The sequence below is a fragment of the Camelina sativa genome, chromosome 15 (assembly GCF_000633955.1).
Source record: "Camelina sativa cultivar DH55 chromosome 15, Cs, whole genome shotgun sequence".
NCBI lineage: Eukaryota > Viridiplantae > Streptophyta > Magnoliopsida > Brassicales > Brassicaceae > Camelina > Camelina sativa.
This window is the reverse complement of record NC_025699.1, coordinates 27,107,780-27,124,618: the sequence shown is the minus strand read 5'-3', so window position 1 is coordinate 27,124,618 and position 16,839 is coordinate 27,107,780. Positions and strand designations below refer to the sequence as shown.

Genomic DNA, 16,839 nt, shown 5'->3' with positions numbered 1-16,839 from the left:
GATCTGGTTTTGGACCAAACTATAACATGGGTTATGGTCCTCAACATGAAGCTATGGATGGCTGCATTTCAAGAACAAGCAGCTGCCAGATGGAACCAGTGGATACAATGGAAGGATTGTTGAAGAATGGTACTGAAGAAGACAGACCCATTTCCTTGAAGAACAAGAGAAAACAAGAGGTATGTAAGATCAAATTTTGGGTAATTGAAGTTATGTTCTGAGACATGGGGTTTGACATATATTTTTAATAATGTCTCAGGTTAAGACAAGGGAAGAGGAAAAGACAGAGAAGAAGATCAAAGTAGAGGCTGATACAGAGTCAAGCATGAAAGGAAAATCAAACATGAGAAACAGAGAAGCATCTTCAGAGACTTCAAAGGAGACATTGAAGGGAGTTTCAGAAATTCCGAAATTAGATTATATACACGTGAGAGCTCGACGAGGGCAAGCCACTGACAGACACAGCTTGGCAGAAAGGGTAATAAATAGTGTTTTAGAGAAGTTTCTTGTGTTACAAGAAGAAAGATATATCTAGGGTTTCTGATTGGATTTGGATTTGCAGGCAAGAAGAGAAAAAATCAGTAAGAAGATGAAATATCTGCAAGATATTGTGCCTGGATGCAACAAGGTCACTGGAAAAGCTGGTATGCTTGATGAGATCATCAATTATGTTCAATGTCTTCAGAGACAAGTCGAGGTAAGTAATAAAACCATGATTTTCTCTGTTACTTCATTTCACTACTAACCAAAGAGAATAAGTCTAATTCTTCACGGGACAAACTTTGCAGTTCTTGTCGATGAAACTCGCTGTCTTGAACCCAGAACTCGAGCTTGCCGTGGAAGACGTATCTGTTAAGCAGGTAAAGACACACTCTCTAGACCCTCAAGATCAAATTGCTATTATTACTCAAGAACTTATCATCATAAATGTAATTTCAGTTTCAGGCTTACTTCACAAATGTTGTTGGTTCATCAAAGCACTCCATAATGGTTGATGTGCCATTGTTTCCGTTAGACCAGCAAGGCTCTCTAGATTTATCTGCAATAAACCCGAACCAAACGACATCTATTGAAGCTGTAAGCACAACTATACATGAAACTAAAAAACTTGTCTGATAATTCTGAGTTCTTGTTCCTTGTCTAGGAAGTAACCCTGTCTTGTCTCTGTGTTTCAGCCATCTGCAAGCTGGGAATCTCAGTCACAGAGTCTCTACAACACATCTAGCCTTGGGTTTCAGTATTAGGAAATATTCTTTGGGAGAAAAAAAAGTCCAGCTATCACATTATCTTTGTTTTCTGATATTTAAACCAGAAGAACTGGAGATATAGCAATCCAATGGTCTTGTTACCATCAATCTTTGTGTATAACTATATAATATATAGAGAGATAGATAAATATGTTTTTATAGGACTTATAGATATGTCATATGTGTAGAAGAAAGAGAAAAAAACTCTTGTGGTGATTACATTTCTTGTTTTTGTTTTTGGATATATAAAATATCTAAGAAAATTATAAATCATTTTATTGCTTCTATTTTTTTCTGCAACTTGTAAAAGTTCCGATCTTTCTAAGATTCCATTGTCAACGACATGTATCCATCAATATGTTCGCATTTGAAGGTTATGGGTATAGAGAGTTATTAGGTCTAGGCTTGGGATGGCCAAGTTCATCAATAATGTCGATTTTATCTCCAAATACAATTTTATTTATTGGATATAAATAATGTTTTAGCTAATTTACTGTAAAACTAATTAATTTGGATCGTAAGAAAAAAAATTTAAGCTTAAAAACATGCAAATTTTTATTATTTTTATATATGATTGTACTGAGAGTTTTTTTCTATAAAAAATCACAAACGAACAACTTCAACTAGAAAAATTGTTTTGTATAGTTACTAAAATTTTTGTAGGTATTATTTATTTTTCGTAACAAGAAAATATTTGTTACAGTTTTGTGATAAATTAAATTAATAACTTTTTTGTCGTCACTAATTTTTTTTTCATAACTAATTATCACAAAATGCTATAATTTAGATACTAATAATATGTTGCAAATTGCTACTATTTGTGACATTTTCCTGTAGCTATTTGTTACATAATACGTCTGAAATACGAGTAATAATTAGCTTCAAAAAGCCACTATTTTCCTAGTGTTTACATCGGGATATTACTTCCGAATGCAAATATTGGTTTTAAAAATGAATAACATCAAGATGCTGAATATGGCTGTCGAATCCGAATGATGACTCTCAATGCATATTTCACATTTGGATGAACAAAAAAAAGAAAAGAAAAAAAGAATGGAAACTGACAGTTTAAAAATTCCTGAGGGATTATTTATATATTCGAAGTAGGATTGTTGTAAATGACAAACGTCATAAAATGTGAAATATTTTCACAAGCTAATATTTTTTCTTATGATCATACTTTGCAGTAAGATAACTAAAATATAATTGTATACTGTACGAACTAATTTTCAATTTTAGCTTATGATGATATAAATGATCAAATTAAACTGTTGGTTAAATTGAAAATAACTTTTTTGGATAGTTATTTAGCGTCAAAATTACTTTTACTAAGTTAAATGCTAAAATAATAATTATCATAATAGTAAAATAATAAAAATATAGAATTTTCAGTGTTATCATCAAAACATGATTTGCAATTCAGGTCTAAAATAAGATATAATTTTAATTCAAAGAATAATATTGTCTGCTTTTTTTTAAATAATTAAAAAATTTTAAATCTATATCATCTTATGCGGAATCAAGAGCATTTTAGATGTAACTATTTCGTTCAAACTTTAGTTTTCGTTACAATATTCCACATATATAATGTGTTATCCGGATGCGCCTATGGATAATTTGAGAAAGCGAACAACATTCATTCATACATCTATATGATGGAGAAACGAAAAAAACCCTTAAATTTTCAGCTTACTATTCTCTTTTCCAACTTGATCAATGTACTACAAATCTATTACTATACTGCTATAGGGATCAATACAATAAAAACACAATGTTTCTTTCCAGAGCTTGACACATCAGCTTCTGTATTGAAGCAGAGACTGACACATCATTTAAAATGAATATCCAATAAGATTAAAACAATTAATGCACATCAGATTTTTTTGTCCTACGTGGACAGAACCAAAAAGAGGAATGGTCGATTTCTTTCCCTTCTTCCTCGTCGTTTACCCGATGGTCTGACTGTGCGTTTAATCATGAATTATTTCTTTGTTGCCGTTTATACCATGTCCCAACTGTGCTTGTGCGTTTAATCAATCAATGGTCTGTATGTTCTTTTTTCTCGCCGTCTATATAATGGTCTTCGTGATTGGTTGGAATTAGGGGTTTATTCGATTTGATTGATCTGATTACGACTCTAGGGTTAGGCGATGAAGGATGCATCTTCACATATCTGATTACAACTCTAGGGTTGGGCGATGAAGGATGCATCTTCACATATCACATGAGAAGCATTATGAATTCGAGGAGTAATGAGTTTATGAATTCGAGGAGTAATGAGTTTATTAATTCGATTTAAGTTGCAGCTCATCTGATCAGCTCTTACAGATCTATCTTCCACCGCCACCGCTTCCTCCGCTAAAATGGTTTGTATATTTATTTTACCGCTAAGCTTGTTCGATCAAAGGTAAGCAGATAGTTAATTTAAGTAATTTTGTTTTGTTGAGTTTGATCCTTTGTACGACTATCTCAAGAATTTGAGTGCCGGTTCGACTAAAATTGTCGTAACAAGTAAGAATCATGCATTTGAAAAGTGTGGCCTGTTGATTGCTGAGCTTACTATGTTACGTCTACTATGCAGCTTTCGATGAAATCCCCTTCTTATCCATAAGGCACACTATTACAAATCTGATTTGAAATCAATATGTGAGATAGTGCATGCAACAAAGAAGTTCAACATGATTTTACAACATCAAAATTGATCTTTCATTCCAACATACGTGAGAAAGAGATAGTTTATATTAATAATAGTTTACAATATTGTTAATCGTTCTTTATATTGTGCAATCCAAGTTGCTCTCTTTATTTACTTTTGTTAATGTGTATGTGGATAGGTAATGTGTGTAGACTGTAGAACATAATTTGTATTGGATTTTCTGTATAATCTGAGTATGCACAATTCAACGAACTGAGTGTTCTCTGTTTTGTGTGTCAATTACCCATTTGTTGAGTTAAATCTTGTAATCATCTTTTTTGCTTGTTCTTTGAAGCGAGGAAGAAAAATATATCACCAATTCTGTGGTCAACAAGGTATTACTCAATTTCTGATGATGAATCTTTGTTTTTATTGTTCTATATTTTAAGGTTGATTACTTTTTTACATTGATTTGTGCATAGGTGAAAGAGGACACTCGGAGAGTTTTCATTTCCAAGGGAGAGCATGATGGTAAGGATGAAACTAAACTTCAGGATCCCTTGATCAAGAAGAGAGTAGAAGAGGAATGAGAGCTTAGATATTTGATTGTATGATCTAAGCTCAGTTTTTCAATCTTTGTATTATTTTCAAGTGAGGAGATGATTGGTGAAATGTTTGCTCTGTTTATGTTCCGGGGAAATTTTCATGTTTCAGTTTGACCTCTTGTTACTTCCTCATGATCTGAAGTTTGATGCATTTGGTGTTTTAACAAGTCATTGTTGTAGTTGGGTGATAGTGTTTTTTCTGGATTATCTTTTGTAGGTAATTCACATGGACATGAATGACTACTATGATGGAGAATCAACATCGCTTTTTCTCAGTCAGGTTCTTCTTTATAGATTTTTTTAAAGGTTTGTGGTAGTTTAAGGGTTTTCCCTGTTAGTTTAAGCTATGTATTTGAAATTTGAAATTACTATGAATGTTCGTTAAGAGTAGAGTAACGATTTTAACTGAAAGATTCAACAAAACCCCCCAACTTTATGATCAAATTCAATACACTTCTGATCACAAATCACTTTGGCTCTCACAAAGCTTTTGTTTTTCCATTCCCGTAGACCGTAGAATCTGAGAAGAGGACGCAAGCCTCCCAACAGCGATAAAGAAGGCACGCAGAGACGATTGTTAACAGAATCTTCATTGGAGTTAGGTTCAGGGAGCAGGAGGAGCAAAGACAAGGGATGAAGGTTGTGGGTATGAAAGAGAAGAAGTAGAGAGATGGAGGAATCAGGTAGAGTAATGAGGAGAAGAAGGAGAGAGATGGGTTTGTGAAATTAAGCTTTGATGATCGGACAATCGCCACTGTTGTCTTGTTTGTGATGAAACCGTTTTTTTTTTGGCAAAGTAATGAAACTCTTATATATCTGAATATATAGTGGATCGTTGTTTGACAAAAAAGTATACGATATTTAAAGCCCAGTAAAACTCAATTGGGTCCATAAAAAGTAAATTAATCGCAATTAATCTTCATTAAAGGTTTGGAGTGATCAAATAACACGATTTAATAAATTAACATATATCGTCTCCCTATTATCTAATAACAGAATTTCATTAGAAAATTAGAGTACCACAATGATAAAAAACATAAAGAAAAAACAAAGCATAAGTAAAATTACAAATAACATACCAAAAATAAAACAACAAATAGTTATAAAAAAATGAAAAACACCAAACTCGCGGCGTAGCGCGAGTACTATCATAGTATGTATAATGTTACTGATGCTGACACAAGCTTTCTCCATCTATATATAATATCATAATATGTTTATAAAAAGTAGCTTTCAAGCTAACAAGTGGGTACGTCAATGTTCTTTTCTCATATCAATTTTTCCAACCAATGATCTAATCCATGAACTGTCTGATTTTGACAAGATATTATCCATAACTAAAAATGAAACTGGAGGTAGTTTTTGAATAGTAGGAGTAGTTAGAAGATTTGGGAGGATCGAAGAATGGAGAATGAGAACCACAAAGAGTGGGCATCATTGTGGTTGCAGAGATTTTTAACCAAAGTGGACCTTCTTTTGTTCTTTCGGTTCCAATGGTTTTTATTATCCATCCCTTTTTTTTTTTTGAATTATTTGGAAATTTCTTCTACATTATTTGATATTTCTAAAAAGGAAATATTACGGAGGTGTCGTTATCACAATTTTTTTTATATGCAACTTTAGTTTTTGTATATATTTACTTAAAATTTTATTAAACTGATTGTATATATTTATGATCTTAAATGATTTTTATTTAATTTGATAAAATCTGAATTCTGTCACCTAATAATTAAGGAACATTGTTATTACTATGCCTGAGAGAAGCACTAAAATTAGAAGTCTTAAATTTTATTATTTTAAGAATAGCAAATGTTCCAAGAATTAGTCCGGATTTTAGATTTTATCTTCGTCGATTATTTTTTTTTCTAATATCAATGATATTGAACATCACCATCGTATGATGATGGCTATTATACTTTATAAAAAAATAAGGAAATATCAATTTTGTTTGTTCATTTATCAGTTTTTAACAACGACCTATTTTTAGCCACCAGCAAAAGTAGTGATTACTTCTTGTTCGTTTTGTAATTATTGGTTAAATAATAATTTCCAGTGATAGATTTTAACAAGTCACAACATAAAAATTTTGTTGCTTACAACTCTTTTAACGTTTCAAATTTTGAATGAATGACTAGTCGTTGTCGTTATCGCTTCTCGCTCTCGTTGTCTTTAGTTACTATTTGCAATGGCTGCGGTACAAACATAAAATAGTTATTTGTCATCGTCATTGTCGCTGGTCACTAGCAGACTGACCATCCTATCGTATGCAAGTTACACATCTTGTTAACGGATGGTTTTCTAGTTTGGTTTTGGTTTGACTTTTTCAGTTTATTGATTTTATATAACCATATAGAAACGATATATAATTCGGTTTGGTTACAGTTTATCGACTTATAAAAATAAAAATATATATAATTCAGTCCGGTTTGGTTTCAGTTATTTTTAATTTATTTTATGATTTTCTACACAAAAAGAAAAAATGACATTAGTTGTTTATCTTGAATTGTAGCATTCTTGATTTAGAATCTATGAAACTGTTCGTACATTGCAATATGTTTTTAAATAAATATTAAACATAATATTACTATGAATTATATAAGCTTTCAAAGAGTTTTTAATTTCCTAGTTCCATATGAATATAAAGTTTCTATAATAAAAATAATTTGATTCAGAAATTTATTCACATACCTTAAATCACGAAGAAAAAAAAACAAAGATTGTAAAACTTAACCTCTAACCAAACAAGTTGTAAAACCCCAGAAAAAAATGAACAATTTTATGGTTTAAAAAGAATCAAGCCAAAACCGAAACCAAAATAAATTTAATAAGTATAACCAAAAAGACATTTAGAGGAAACCAAAACCAAACCGAAAACTTAAATCGATATTTTGGGTAATTTTTTATTGCAAAAAATCCCAAAAATACGTCATCTATTTTTTTTGGACGTTTAATACTTGTAGTTATTAAATTAGACAAAAAATATCTGATTTAATTTATGTTGTCTTAAAAAACCATTGTTTTATTTATAAAGGTAGATTCATACTTACGACTTAACAGTCATTAACACTAGTGACAGAATTGTTAACCAAGATTAAAAGATAACTCCACGTGGTCATATGGGTTCTTCAGTTTGAGCGGATAAACAGAACCCATATGGGTGGCAGAAGATGAGCTTACTGAAGAATCCATGAACAACACATTTGTAAAATCTTCTACCCGGATTGTCATTGATCCATGACTTTGCAACAGTCATAACTCTACCACAAGTGCTGAAAAGAGGATCCCAGCTCCGGCTCGAATTCGGATCAGACTCTGAACTTTGGCTCACCATTCTCTCAAATCAAATGTGATGTTAAACTTTTTTTGCTTTTAGGGTTCTTAGATTCCAAATCAATTTGGGGAAAAAATAAAAGGGCAACAATGTCTTTATTTACGACTAATTAACCACGTGGGGTTATCTTTTAACACTGGTAAACAATTATGTCACTAGTGTTAACGATTGTTAAGTCGTAAGTATGGATGTACCATTATATATACAACAATAGTTTTTAAAACAACAGAAATTAAACCAGATATTTTTTTATCCAATTTAATAACTACAAGTATTAAACGTTCAAAATTAGATTGCGTATTTTTCGGGTTTTTTCCGTTTTTTTCCCTACCCCCTCTGAAAGTCCTCTCTAGCCCTAGGCAAAAAAAACGGAACCAAGGACCCGAACCGGAACCGACCCAAAATAACCAGTTCGGTTCAGATACGGTTATTGCCAAAAATACTCAATGGATAATGTTTTCTTCTATTCGTGGATCGGGTCGGTTTCGGGTATTACCCGAGGATCCGAATGGGTACCCGAGGAACCGAAGAAACCCTCGATTATATCCCTTATCCCTTTTGTATCGGAATCAGAATATCCCTTTTTGTTTTGTCATTTTGAGGTATAGCCGCTCACTCGCTCAAGGTTTGGTCTTTGTCGATACGCGATTCATGCTTTACCATACTACTTTGTCCTCTCTCATATACCACCAGTCTAAACCTACTATAAAAACTGGAATCCCTAACTAATCTCGCTCAAGTCTCGCCGTCCCAGGTCTCTTCGTCTTCGCCACCATCTGCGTTGTCGACAAACCAATCTGAATTATGTTTTCGATCTGAAATTCTGAACCTTACTCTTAATAAGAGTCTCTTAATCTCTTATACTCCATTAATCTTAGAAATGAGATAGTTAGATACTTAGATCTTCAACAATCTTCTGGTATGGTTTGTAAGCTTTAGCAAGTTGATCATGTTGATCTATAACTATAACTATAAGCTTCGGATTTTTGTTGTTTTGTTGGTCTGTAATTTGTTTCTTTGCTCTGTCTCTAAAGTCTAAGCTTTAGGTTTCAACGTTTTGGTCTGTAAGCTTTTGGTCTGTAAATGAGATAGTTAGAGAATGATAATGGTATGGTTCATTGGTTTGTAAGCTTTAGTTTTGTTTGAGATAGTTAGAGAATGATATATGATGCTCTCTTTTATCATGTTTAGTTTGTTGAAATGTAACCAAAACGTTGGTCTCTTAAGTCTATAAGCTTCTTTGCTCTGTTTCTTATCGTATATATTATATAAGCTTGTGTAACCGTGTGTAAGGTTGTAATTTGTTTCTTTTCTAAATGGTGCAGATGGCGTCTTCTCATCATCCTCCACCACCACTAATCAATCAGTCAATGAGTGATGAAGATGACAGTGGAACCCACGATAAAGTTGTTGGACCTAACAACAAGAGGAGACATTGTGAAGAAGGTGTTGGAAAGAAATCAACAACATCGTGGGTTTGGCAACACTTCACTAAACAGAAGGACAATAATGACTTATGCAATTGTCATTATTGTGGGAAACAGATGAAATGTCCAAGTAAGTCGGGTACCTCCAATTTATCTAAGCATCTGAAAACGGCATGCAAGGCATTCAAGATATGGCAAGCTGCTAATCTAGAAAAGAGTCAGAATGTGTTTTCTTCTAATGGTGTTGGTGGTGAGCTTAGGTTGAGTAGAGTCTCTAAATTTGTGGTTAGGGAAGCTTCAAATGAGTTGTTGGTTTTGGCTGAACTGCCATTATCTTTTAAAGAGTGCCTACCTTGGAGACATTTTTGTGCTAAAGTCCAGTTGTATAAACCTCACTCTCGGAGAACAGCAATAAGAGATATTGTGGAGTTGTTTGTTAAGAGGAAAGCAGCAATGAAGAAGGTTCTTGGGGAGAATAAACAGAGGTTGTCACTGACAACCGATATCTGGGTTGATCCGTATACTGGAAATAGTTATATGGTCATAACAGCTCACTATATCGATGCTTGGTGGAAGTTAAAGAAGCTGATCATTGGTTTCAAGAATGTTCCGGATCATAAAAGGTCAACAATTTTGAAGGTTCTTATGGATTGTATGGAAGAGTGGGACATCAAGAAAATATTTTGCATCATAGTAGACAATGTCACTGCTAACAGTTCAGCAATAAGGAGATTCAAGGAAGCATTTACACAGCTTCATGGGAATGATGCATTTATTCTTAAAGGTGATTATTTGCATCTAAGGTGTGCCACTCATATATTGAATTTGATTGTTAAGGATGGTCTGACAGAGGTAGATGACAGTGTGGCTGCGATCAGGAATGGAATTAATTTTCTGAGAGGTTCAACGGACAGATTGAAAGCATTTGATCTTCGAGTGGAAACAGCAAAGGTTAAACGGGGAAGCATACCTTTAAATGTCAAGATCAGATGGAACTCCACTTACCTCATGTTAGAACAAGCTTTGAGGTTTAGAGTGGCATTTGAAAAGATGGAGGCTGAAGACAAAGTTTATAATGACTACTTTGAGGAAAAGGTGGATGGGACAAAAAGGGTTGGACCAGCAATCAAAAAGGATTTTGATGCTGTTGAGAGGTTGGTTCAGTTTCTTGTCATCTTTTACAAGTCTACACTAGTACTATCACTTTCTACGTCTGTGTGCTCTCATAAGATATACAATGAGATAGTTACCATCCTAAAAAACATTACTGCTCTAACTGCAAGTACCGGTCCTGATGCAAATTTAAGATGGAAAGCATTGGTTATGTTAGAGAAATTAGAGAAGTATTGGGATCCTTTTGGAGAGAAGGTTGAAATGAATTAGTTGTTGATAGTAGCAAGTATATTCGACCTAAGAAAGAAGATGAAGTTTGCTCAGCTTTGTTTTGACACACTTTATGGTAAGAATAGTGTTGAGGCTAATCATCTTCATGATTCAGTCTTGCAAATCCTTAAGGATATGTTTGCAGAGTATAGTGTTTTAGTCAATAGAAGTGGCAGTGGTGAATCAGAGACATCTACTCAGTCCCAAAGAGCAACTTCTCAGTCTCAAGAGCAAGTTGGAAGTGATTATTGTGAGAGAACAGTTGGTTTTGAAAGCATGGAGAGTCTCTACAAAGACGTGGTTAAAGAACTAGGAATTCAAGATTCATCAAATGAGCTGGAGTTGTATTTGAAAGAAACTGTGGAGAATCCGAATCTTCTAAATGGTGCTGAGTATGATTTGTTATCTTGGTGGAAGATCAATAGCCCAAAGTTCCCGGTTCTATCACTTATTGCTAGAGACATACTTGCAATGAAAATGTCTTCAGTAGCATCGGAATCTGCATTTAGCACTAGTGGGAGAATATTAAACCCACAAAGAAGCTGCTTAACCCACTACATGATTGAAGTCTTGATGTGCACAGAGCAATGGTTGAAATGTGAGATTCATGTCAATGAAAAGGGAGTGATAACAATCCAACAAATGCTTGCTGATGTGGAGTTACAAGATGATCTCATGAGAGGTAATATCTTCTCTTAAACTCTTTTAACTTGAATGTACTTTATACCTTCTATTTTTGAATTTTGACAATTGATCTTTTGCTTTGTTATGTACTATGTAGAGTTTGATCCTGAATTCAACTTTCAAGGACTGTAGAGTGAGTTCCAATTTCAAATCAAATTTTAAGTTTGATGTATTTGATGAAACACATTCGATTTCTTACTACTGAACTAATAATCTTTTGTTTAGATATGTAGAGTTTGATATGCTGAAATGAATCAACTCGCAAGGAGCTGTGCCAAGGAGTCAAGGACGGTTTCAAGAAGCTTTCAAGTTTCAAGTTTTATCTTTGACGTCTAAAGTATGAACTTCAAGTCTTTGATAGTTTGATGTCTGAATTGGTCTTTGATGTTTGATGTCTGAACTTCGAGAGTGTGACTTTTGTTGGTCTTTGTCTTTGATGTTTGATGTTTGAAGTTTGAAACTTAGAAGACTAGAAGTTTTAAACTTGTCTCAGGTTTTTGTTTTCATTTTCGTGTATTATGCTACATGTGGGTACAAATGGGTCCATTTTACCCGAAAAAAAGTTTGGGTATTCGAGTTTTGGATACAATTTGGTTCCAAAAATTACAGAACCGAACCGACCCAAAACCGAGAAAAACCGAACCGATATCTGAACCGAATCTTCTCAGTTCTTAAATGGATAAAAAATTTGCATAACCGAAAGACCCGGACCCAATCGGTTCTTACCCATATCCGACCCGAGGACCCGAATGCCCAGGGCTAATTCTCTCTTTTACTCAGAAAATAAACTATCATGTCGTTTCCATTTAACAATAACAAACATAATGCCGTTTCAAGCGCACATTAACGACACGACGTTTGTCTATGAGCCAAAGAGAGAAGGGTGACAAATTCAAAACCTCGTTGGAGGGTTTTAGGTGGACGATTCTCAAAATTTCGAATCTAAGATCTCGGAGAGGGGGGAGCTATGGCGACAGAGTCATCGGAATCGGAAGAAGAAGGAAAAATCAGAGGAGGAAACGATAAGCTAATCATAGAAGAAGATCTGAGAGAGATGAGCAAAAACGCAGCTTGGAGTGTGAGCTCTTGTAAGCCTGGCAATGGCGTCACCACTCTCCGCGACGACAATCTCGAGACTTATTGGCAGTTAAGACAAAACCCTTTAAATTTCATCTCTCTTTTAAGTTAAATGACTCGACTTTTGTTTTTTGTTTGTTTCTGAATTTGTAGATCAGATGGGTTACAACCACATCTGATTAACATTCAATTCCAGAAGAAAGTGAAATTGCAGGTATGGTTTATCAATCTGTTTTGCTTAGATCTTTCGTGGGTATTTGATTTTGACCCCTTTTTGTTTTGAATTTTGAAAGTTAGTGGTTCTGTACGTTGACTTTAAGCTTGATGAGAGCTATACGCCTAGTAAAATCTCTATTCGAGCTGGTGATGGTTTTCATAACTTAAAGGTAATAATAGCTTTTGCTTAGATCTTCTTCTGTAGAAAGAAATGGGTTCTCTAACTTTTGATGGATTGATATTTCATGTTGTGTTGTTACTTATTAATTGTTTAGGAGATTAAAAGTGTGGAGCTTGTTAAACCAACTGGTTGGGTTTGCTTATCTCTCTCTGGAACTGATCCACGGTATGTTTGTTTCTTATCCAAGTATGGTTTTGTGGTTGTCTCTTTACAAGAATCTAGCTAGCTGCTGAGAATGATGAGGAGGGGTGTTTGCTACAATGTTAGTTCTATGATTAGAGAAAGTCTGCTAGCTACCAAGTTTAGACATGTCTTTAGCTAGCAAGTTGTATTAGCTTTTTGAGGTGTCACTTAGTAAAGGTGTAAACTAACTTCTGCTGTCATGAATGATTTGTTTCTGTTGGTTACTACTACGCATTGAGCTGGTAAGTTTTAACCATTTGTCCTCTCTTCTCAGGGAAACTTTTGTCAATACATTTATGTTGCAAATAGCCATTTTGTCGAATCACCTTAACGGGAGAGATACTCATATCCGTCAGATCAAAGTTTACGGCCCTAGACCGTGAGTCCCTTCTCTCCTTCACTTAAACTGTGCACATCATATGCTTTTGTGATTTTCTTGGCGTGACTTTTGATCTTTGCAATTGCAGAAATCCTATTCCGCGCCAACCATTTCAGTTTACGTCAATGGAGTTTCTAACTTATTCAACACTGAGATGAGAACTTTGGCCAGGAGAAGTTTGAAGAACATGGACTGTGAAAGAGACCACTGGTATTGGGGGATGGGTTTGTTGTAGTCACGTTAGGTTTTGAAGCTCAAGAGTTTCATATGTTGTGTTTTGTAATGGCTTCTGTTTATATATTACATTGGATATGTAATATAACATCATCATTAAGCTTATCCACCGAGTGCCCCATCAAACAGAAGCATAGTTCAAAAGAGCTACAACATTCTACATACAAAGAACTTTTCGTGAATTGAACATTGAAACCTAAAGATACGAAAAGCCTTCTATGATGATTTCCGGAGATGGATTTTACTCAAGGGGGTTAGCTTTACCCTTCACAAGCCGGTTTGGTGTCAAAGCTGCTGATGCATATAGCAAAGGCTTGAAAAGCAGAGAGAGGGTAGCGATAATCCATGGTGAAAATGTCCTTACCGATTTTGCCAAACTGTAAAATCACTCTCTCATGTTCTTCAGGCGGCGCTTCCAATGAAGTGTCAATGTCTGCCACAAGCTGGAAGTTTTTAACTGAAGCCACGGTTACCCTCCCCTTGAAGTTGAGGCACCAGCACTGCAATTGCTCGTGCCATCGTGGAGATTTGTTTTTGAGAACCAGCGGCTGGTCCCTTAAGCTTGGGGAGATATCAGGGATCTCTCTGTCTGTTGCGCTGCTTTTTTCTTTTGGTGAAGGCGACGAAGATACTTCTATGCCTTGAACTACTGATGGTTCAGCAATAACAGAAGAGAGGGGTATAGAATCCATAGCGCAATGCATTCTTCTAGGTCCCCTTGTGCGAAGAACATTGAGCTCGTAGGTAATGTTTCCTACGGTAGAGCTATTGGCAGGTAACTTAGGGGCCGCTTGCTTGGGGTGAAGCCTTCTGTTAGGTTGAGCTTGTGTTGTGGATGATGCTGTTTGGTTGTCATATATTGTGAACTTGGTTCCCAAAAAACCAGACCTATTCCACAATATAAGTACAGACTGTTTAGAAAAAGGAGCTTTTCGATTGTTAAGACTTGATGCAGGTGGAAAGAACTCGGGATAGTTACCTTAATTTGCCAACATAAGTGCTGCTGCTGCGTGAGAAGTTTTTACCAGACAGTGAGATAATAAAATCCGTGCACGTCGCTCTTCTAATCCTTCTTGCTGCTAACAACAATTTGTCATTCTCCGTCTCAGCTGAAACTCGAAAAAGGATCATTATCGTCAGAACAACCATTTCTACATCATTGGACAGCAATTTCTTGAACTTGAAATAAAGATCACACTCACAAGGCATCAAGCCATAGTAGAGAATATATGTAGCGGTTGCTCTGTTCCTCTTTATAAAGCATTGAATTGGAGAGTCTCGAGGCCCCGGCTGCTCACAATCAAACAAGAAGTTTAGATAAGCAACATGAGACTGAGAGCTTTGAAAAGAACCGGTGAAGTTCCTTTACCTGTTTCAATGAGATTGGAAAAGTGAGCTTCCCACACTGCTCAGGGATCTTCACAATCTCCATAGTGATTCCTCTCCATGATTTACAGACAGAAGCACAAGAGACCACGGCTGCTCGAGCAGGCCAAGACGTCTCACTCTCTTCAACCCTCCGGATTATGTCGTGAAGCAGCTCAGGCGGCAAAGAAGCCCATGGGCTCTGCGGTATGTTTTCCAGAGGTGTTGTTGTTTGATCAGGAGCAATGTGAGACGACTTTGACCAACTACGCTTCGAGATACCTCCAAGTCCATCCCTCACTTCCTTCAGATCACGAAGGATGCTTTTCAACGACATCTCTTTTCAGCATACCAATAAACCCCCCAATAACTGCAATCACACAAAGGAAACAAAACAAAAGCTCAACACTTTGACATAACAAAGTTCAGGTTTTTATAATCTAAAGCTAGACACTTTGACAAACCCAAAAGATAAAAACATGATCTATGCACATGAGAACCAATCTAGAACAATCTCAGATTCACATTACTCCCAACTTATTAACTATTGAAGCTCCTCAAATCCAATTCAGAAAACACAACAGATCCAGAAACAGAGGAAGAAGAAGAGCCTTGTGCCACAAATGTGAAAGAGAATTGAAAACAAACCTCAAATGGAATCGATGGATTCAAAAGACGAAAACTTTTAAAAACTGCAAAGATGAGATCAGCGGGCAGCTTCTTCACCGGATCCGAGAGACAAGAACGGATAGAGAAAAAGAAGAATCAGAGGCAAACATTGGCTGTTTTCTTGACAGATTCTTCGATGCTCTCGTCGTCTCCGGGGAAGAAGAACGGATTCGTCAGTGACTATCTCCGCATGACTCCCGTCGTCTTGAGTCCGCCGCCGATCTCACCGCAGGTAAAAGATAAAAGGAGTGGTCACCACCAAAAACGTAAACGTACCCTCTCTCTCTCTCTCTTCTTACAAATTTGAGAAAGAAAGGATCCGAAGTCTTCGCTTTTTCTTATAGTTTTCAAAGAAACGTTTAAAGGGGAGATAGAAAACTCCAAATTATAATTAAAACATTTTAATACTGTATTAACAAATTAGTTTTGGTCGGAAAAAATATTTTTAACTTGTAATAAAGTTTAATTGTTTAGTTAGTTGAATAATTAGAAGAAGCCTTATATGATAAGACCTGGCTTTAATTGATAATGACTTACTGCATGTGGCAATAACATATTTGGTCGGTAAATAATATTACTATTTATATCAAGAAACCCTTTAGAATTAGCCGACAAAATAAAGCTTTAAGAAAAAAAATTAACAAAACAAGTCGAGAATTTTTTTGGATTACTGGTTTTTTTCTTGTTTTCAGTTCAGTAGATTGGAAAATACAACTCATATGTTTTCGTCCGTTAATTTCTTACTAATAACTATAAGTTGGATAAAACATCTGTCTTATGAACCTTTATAGTTATTATCTTCTTCTTATGAAACTGTTTTGTTACCAATGTTTTTGTTTTCTTTAATTAGATAGAAGTTGGAGATATTTTCTTAGTTTTCATAAGAGATAGATTTTATTTCATTTTCATGATAAATATCTCTTATTTTATGAAAAGTCGCAATCAGGATATCACAATCAATATATAATTAGTCTAACACTCTTCTTATAAGGCTTAACTTAGTCTAATCCACATCCATAACATATATTTCTTTAACAAAAAGTACATATTCTCTTGCTAAGTACGATATTCAACTTTAGTTTTCTTTCTTAATCTAATTATATTCCCTCAAGACAACTTCTCTTAATCTGTGGACAATTTGCATATACGTTAGTACGCTTGGATACGACTACCAACTTGTTTTGTAATAGTTAGTCTCTTGCTTGATTTACAAAACTTTTTAT

The 16,839-nt window shown here is 35.0% G+C and overlaps 3 protein-coding genes across 4 annotated transcripts; 2 read left to right on the top strand and 1 right to left on the bottom strand.

The window, feature by feature from the left end:
* LOC104748843 (transcription factor HBI1-like) lies at nt 7-1,355 on the top strand. 2 transcript variants are annotated; one of them, XM_019236947.1, is made up of 6 exons: nt 7-179; nt 260-478; nt 563-697; nt 789-860; nt 946-1,077; nt 1,176-1,355. In XM_019236947.1, exons 1-6 carry the CDS (start codon nt 27-29, stop codon nt 1,242-1,244), a joined length of 780 nt encoding a protein of 259 aa, XP_019092492.1. In that variant the 5' UTR covers nt 7-26; the 3' UTR covers nt 1,245-1,355. The 2 variants fall into 2 exon arrangements, with proteins under 2 accessions (XP_019092492.1, XP_019092491.1); XM_019236946.1 differs by having other exon boundaries at nt 940-1,077.
* Nucleotides 12,214-13,687, top strand: LOC104747664 (anaphase-promoting complex subunit 10). The gene is made up of 6 exons (XM_010469339.2): nt 12,214-12,458; nt 12,543-12,603; nt 12,683-12,775; nt 12,881-12,951; nt 13,244-13,348; nt 13,437-13,687. Exons 1-6 carry the CDS (start codon nt 12,280-12,282, stop codon nt 13,504-13,506), a joined length of 579 nt encoding a protein of 192 aa, XP_010467641.1. The 5' UTR covers nt 12,214-12,279; the 3' UTR covers nt 13,507-13,687.
* On the bottom strand, nt 13,654-15,959 carry LOC104747665 (tubby-like F-box protein 2). The gene is made up of 5 exons (XM_010469340.2): nt 15,596-15,959; nt 14,952-15,317; nt 14,785-14,872; nt 14,562-14,691; nt 13,654-14,470 (listed from the first exon to the last, which is right to left on the bottom strand). Exons 2-5 carry the CDS (start codon nt 15,282-15,284, stop codon nt 13,843-13,845), a joined length of 1,179 nt encoding a protein of 392 aa, XP_010467642.1. The 5' UTR covers nt 15,285-15,317; nt 15,596-15,959; the 3' UTR covers nt 13,654-13,842.

Excerpts from the sequence above, each read along its gene's own strand:
- LOC104748843 (XM_019236946.1), top strand. The coding sequence starts at position 27 with ATGGGTTATGGTCCTCAACATGAAGCTATGGATGGCTGCATTTCAAGA. Across the intron at positions 180-259 it reads AGAACAAGAGAAAACAAGAG|GTTAAGACAAGGGAAGAGGA; the intron begins GTATGTAAGATC and ends ATAATGTCTCAG. Across the intron at positions 698-788 it reads GTCTTCAGAGACAAGTCGAG|TTCTTGTCGATGAAACTCGC; the intron begins GTAAGTAATAAA and ends CAAACTTTGCAG.
- LOC104747664 (XM_010469339.2), top strand. The coding sequence starts at position 12,280 with ATGGCGACAGAGTCATCGGAATCGGAAGAAGAAGGAAAAATCAGAGGA. Across the intron at positions 12,604-12,682 it reads AGAAGAAAGTGAAATTGCAG|TTAGTGGTTCTGTACGTTGA; the intron begins GTATGGTTTATC and ends GAATTTTGAAAG. Across the intron at positions 13,349-13,436 it reads AAAGTTTACGGCCCTAGACC|AAATCCTATTCCGCGCCAAC; the intron begins GTGAGTCCCTTC and ends TTGCAATTGCAG.
- LOC104747665 (XM_010469340.2), bottom strand. The coding sequence starts at position 15,284 with ATGTCGTTGAAAAGCATCCTTCGTGATCTGAAGGAAGTGAGGGATGGA. Across the intron at positions 14,873-14,951 it reads TTCCAATCTCATTGAAACAG|CCGGGGCCTCGAGACTCTCC; the intron begins GTAAAGGAACTT and ends GATTGTGAGCAG. Across the intron at positions 14,471-14,561 it reads ACTTATGTTGGCAAATTAAG|GTCTGGTTTTTTGGGAACCA; the intron begins GTAACTATCCCG and ends ATTGTGGAATAG.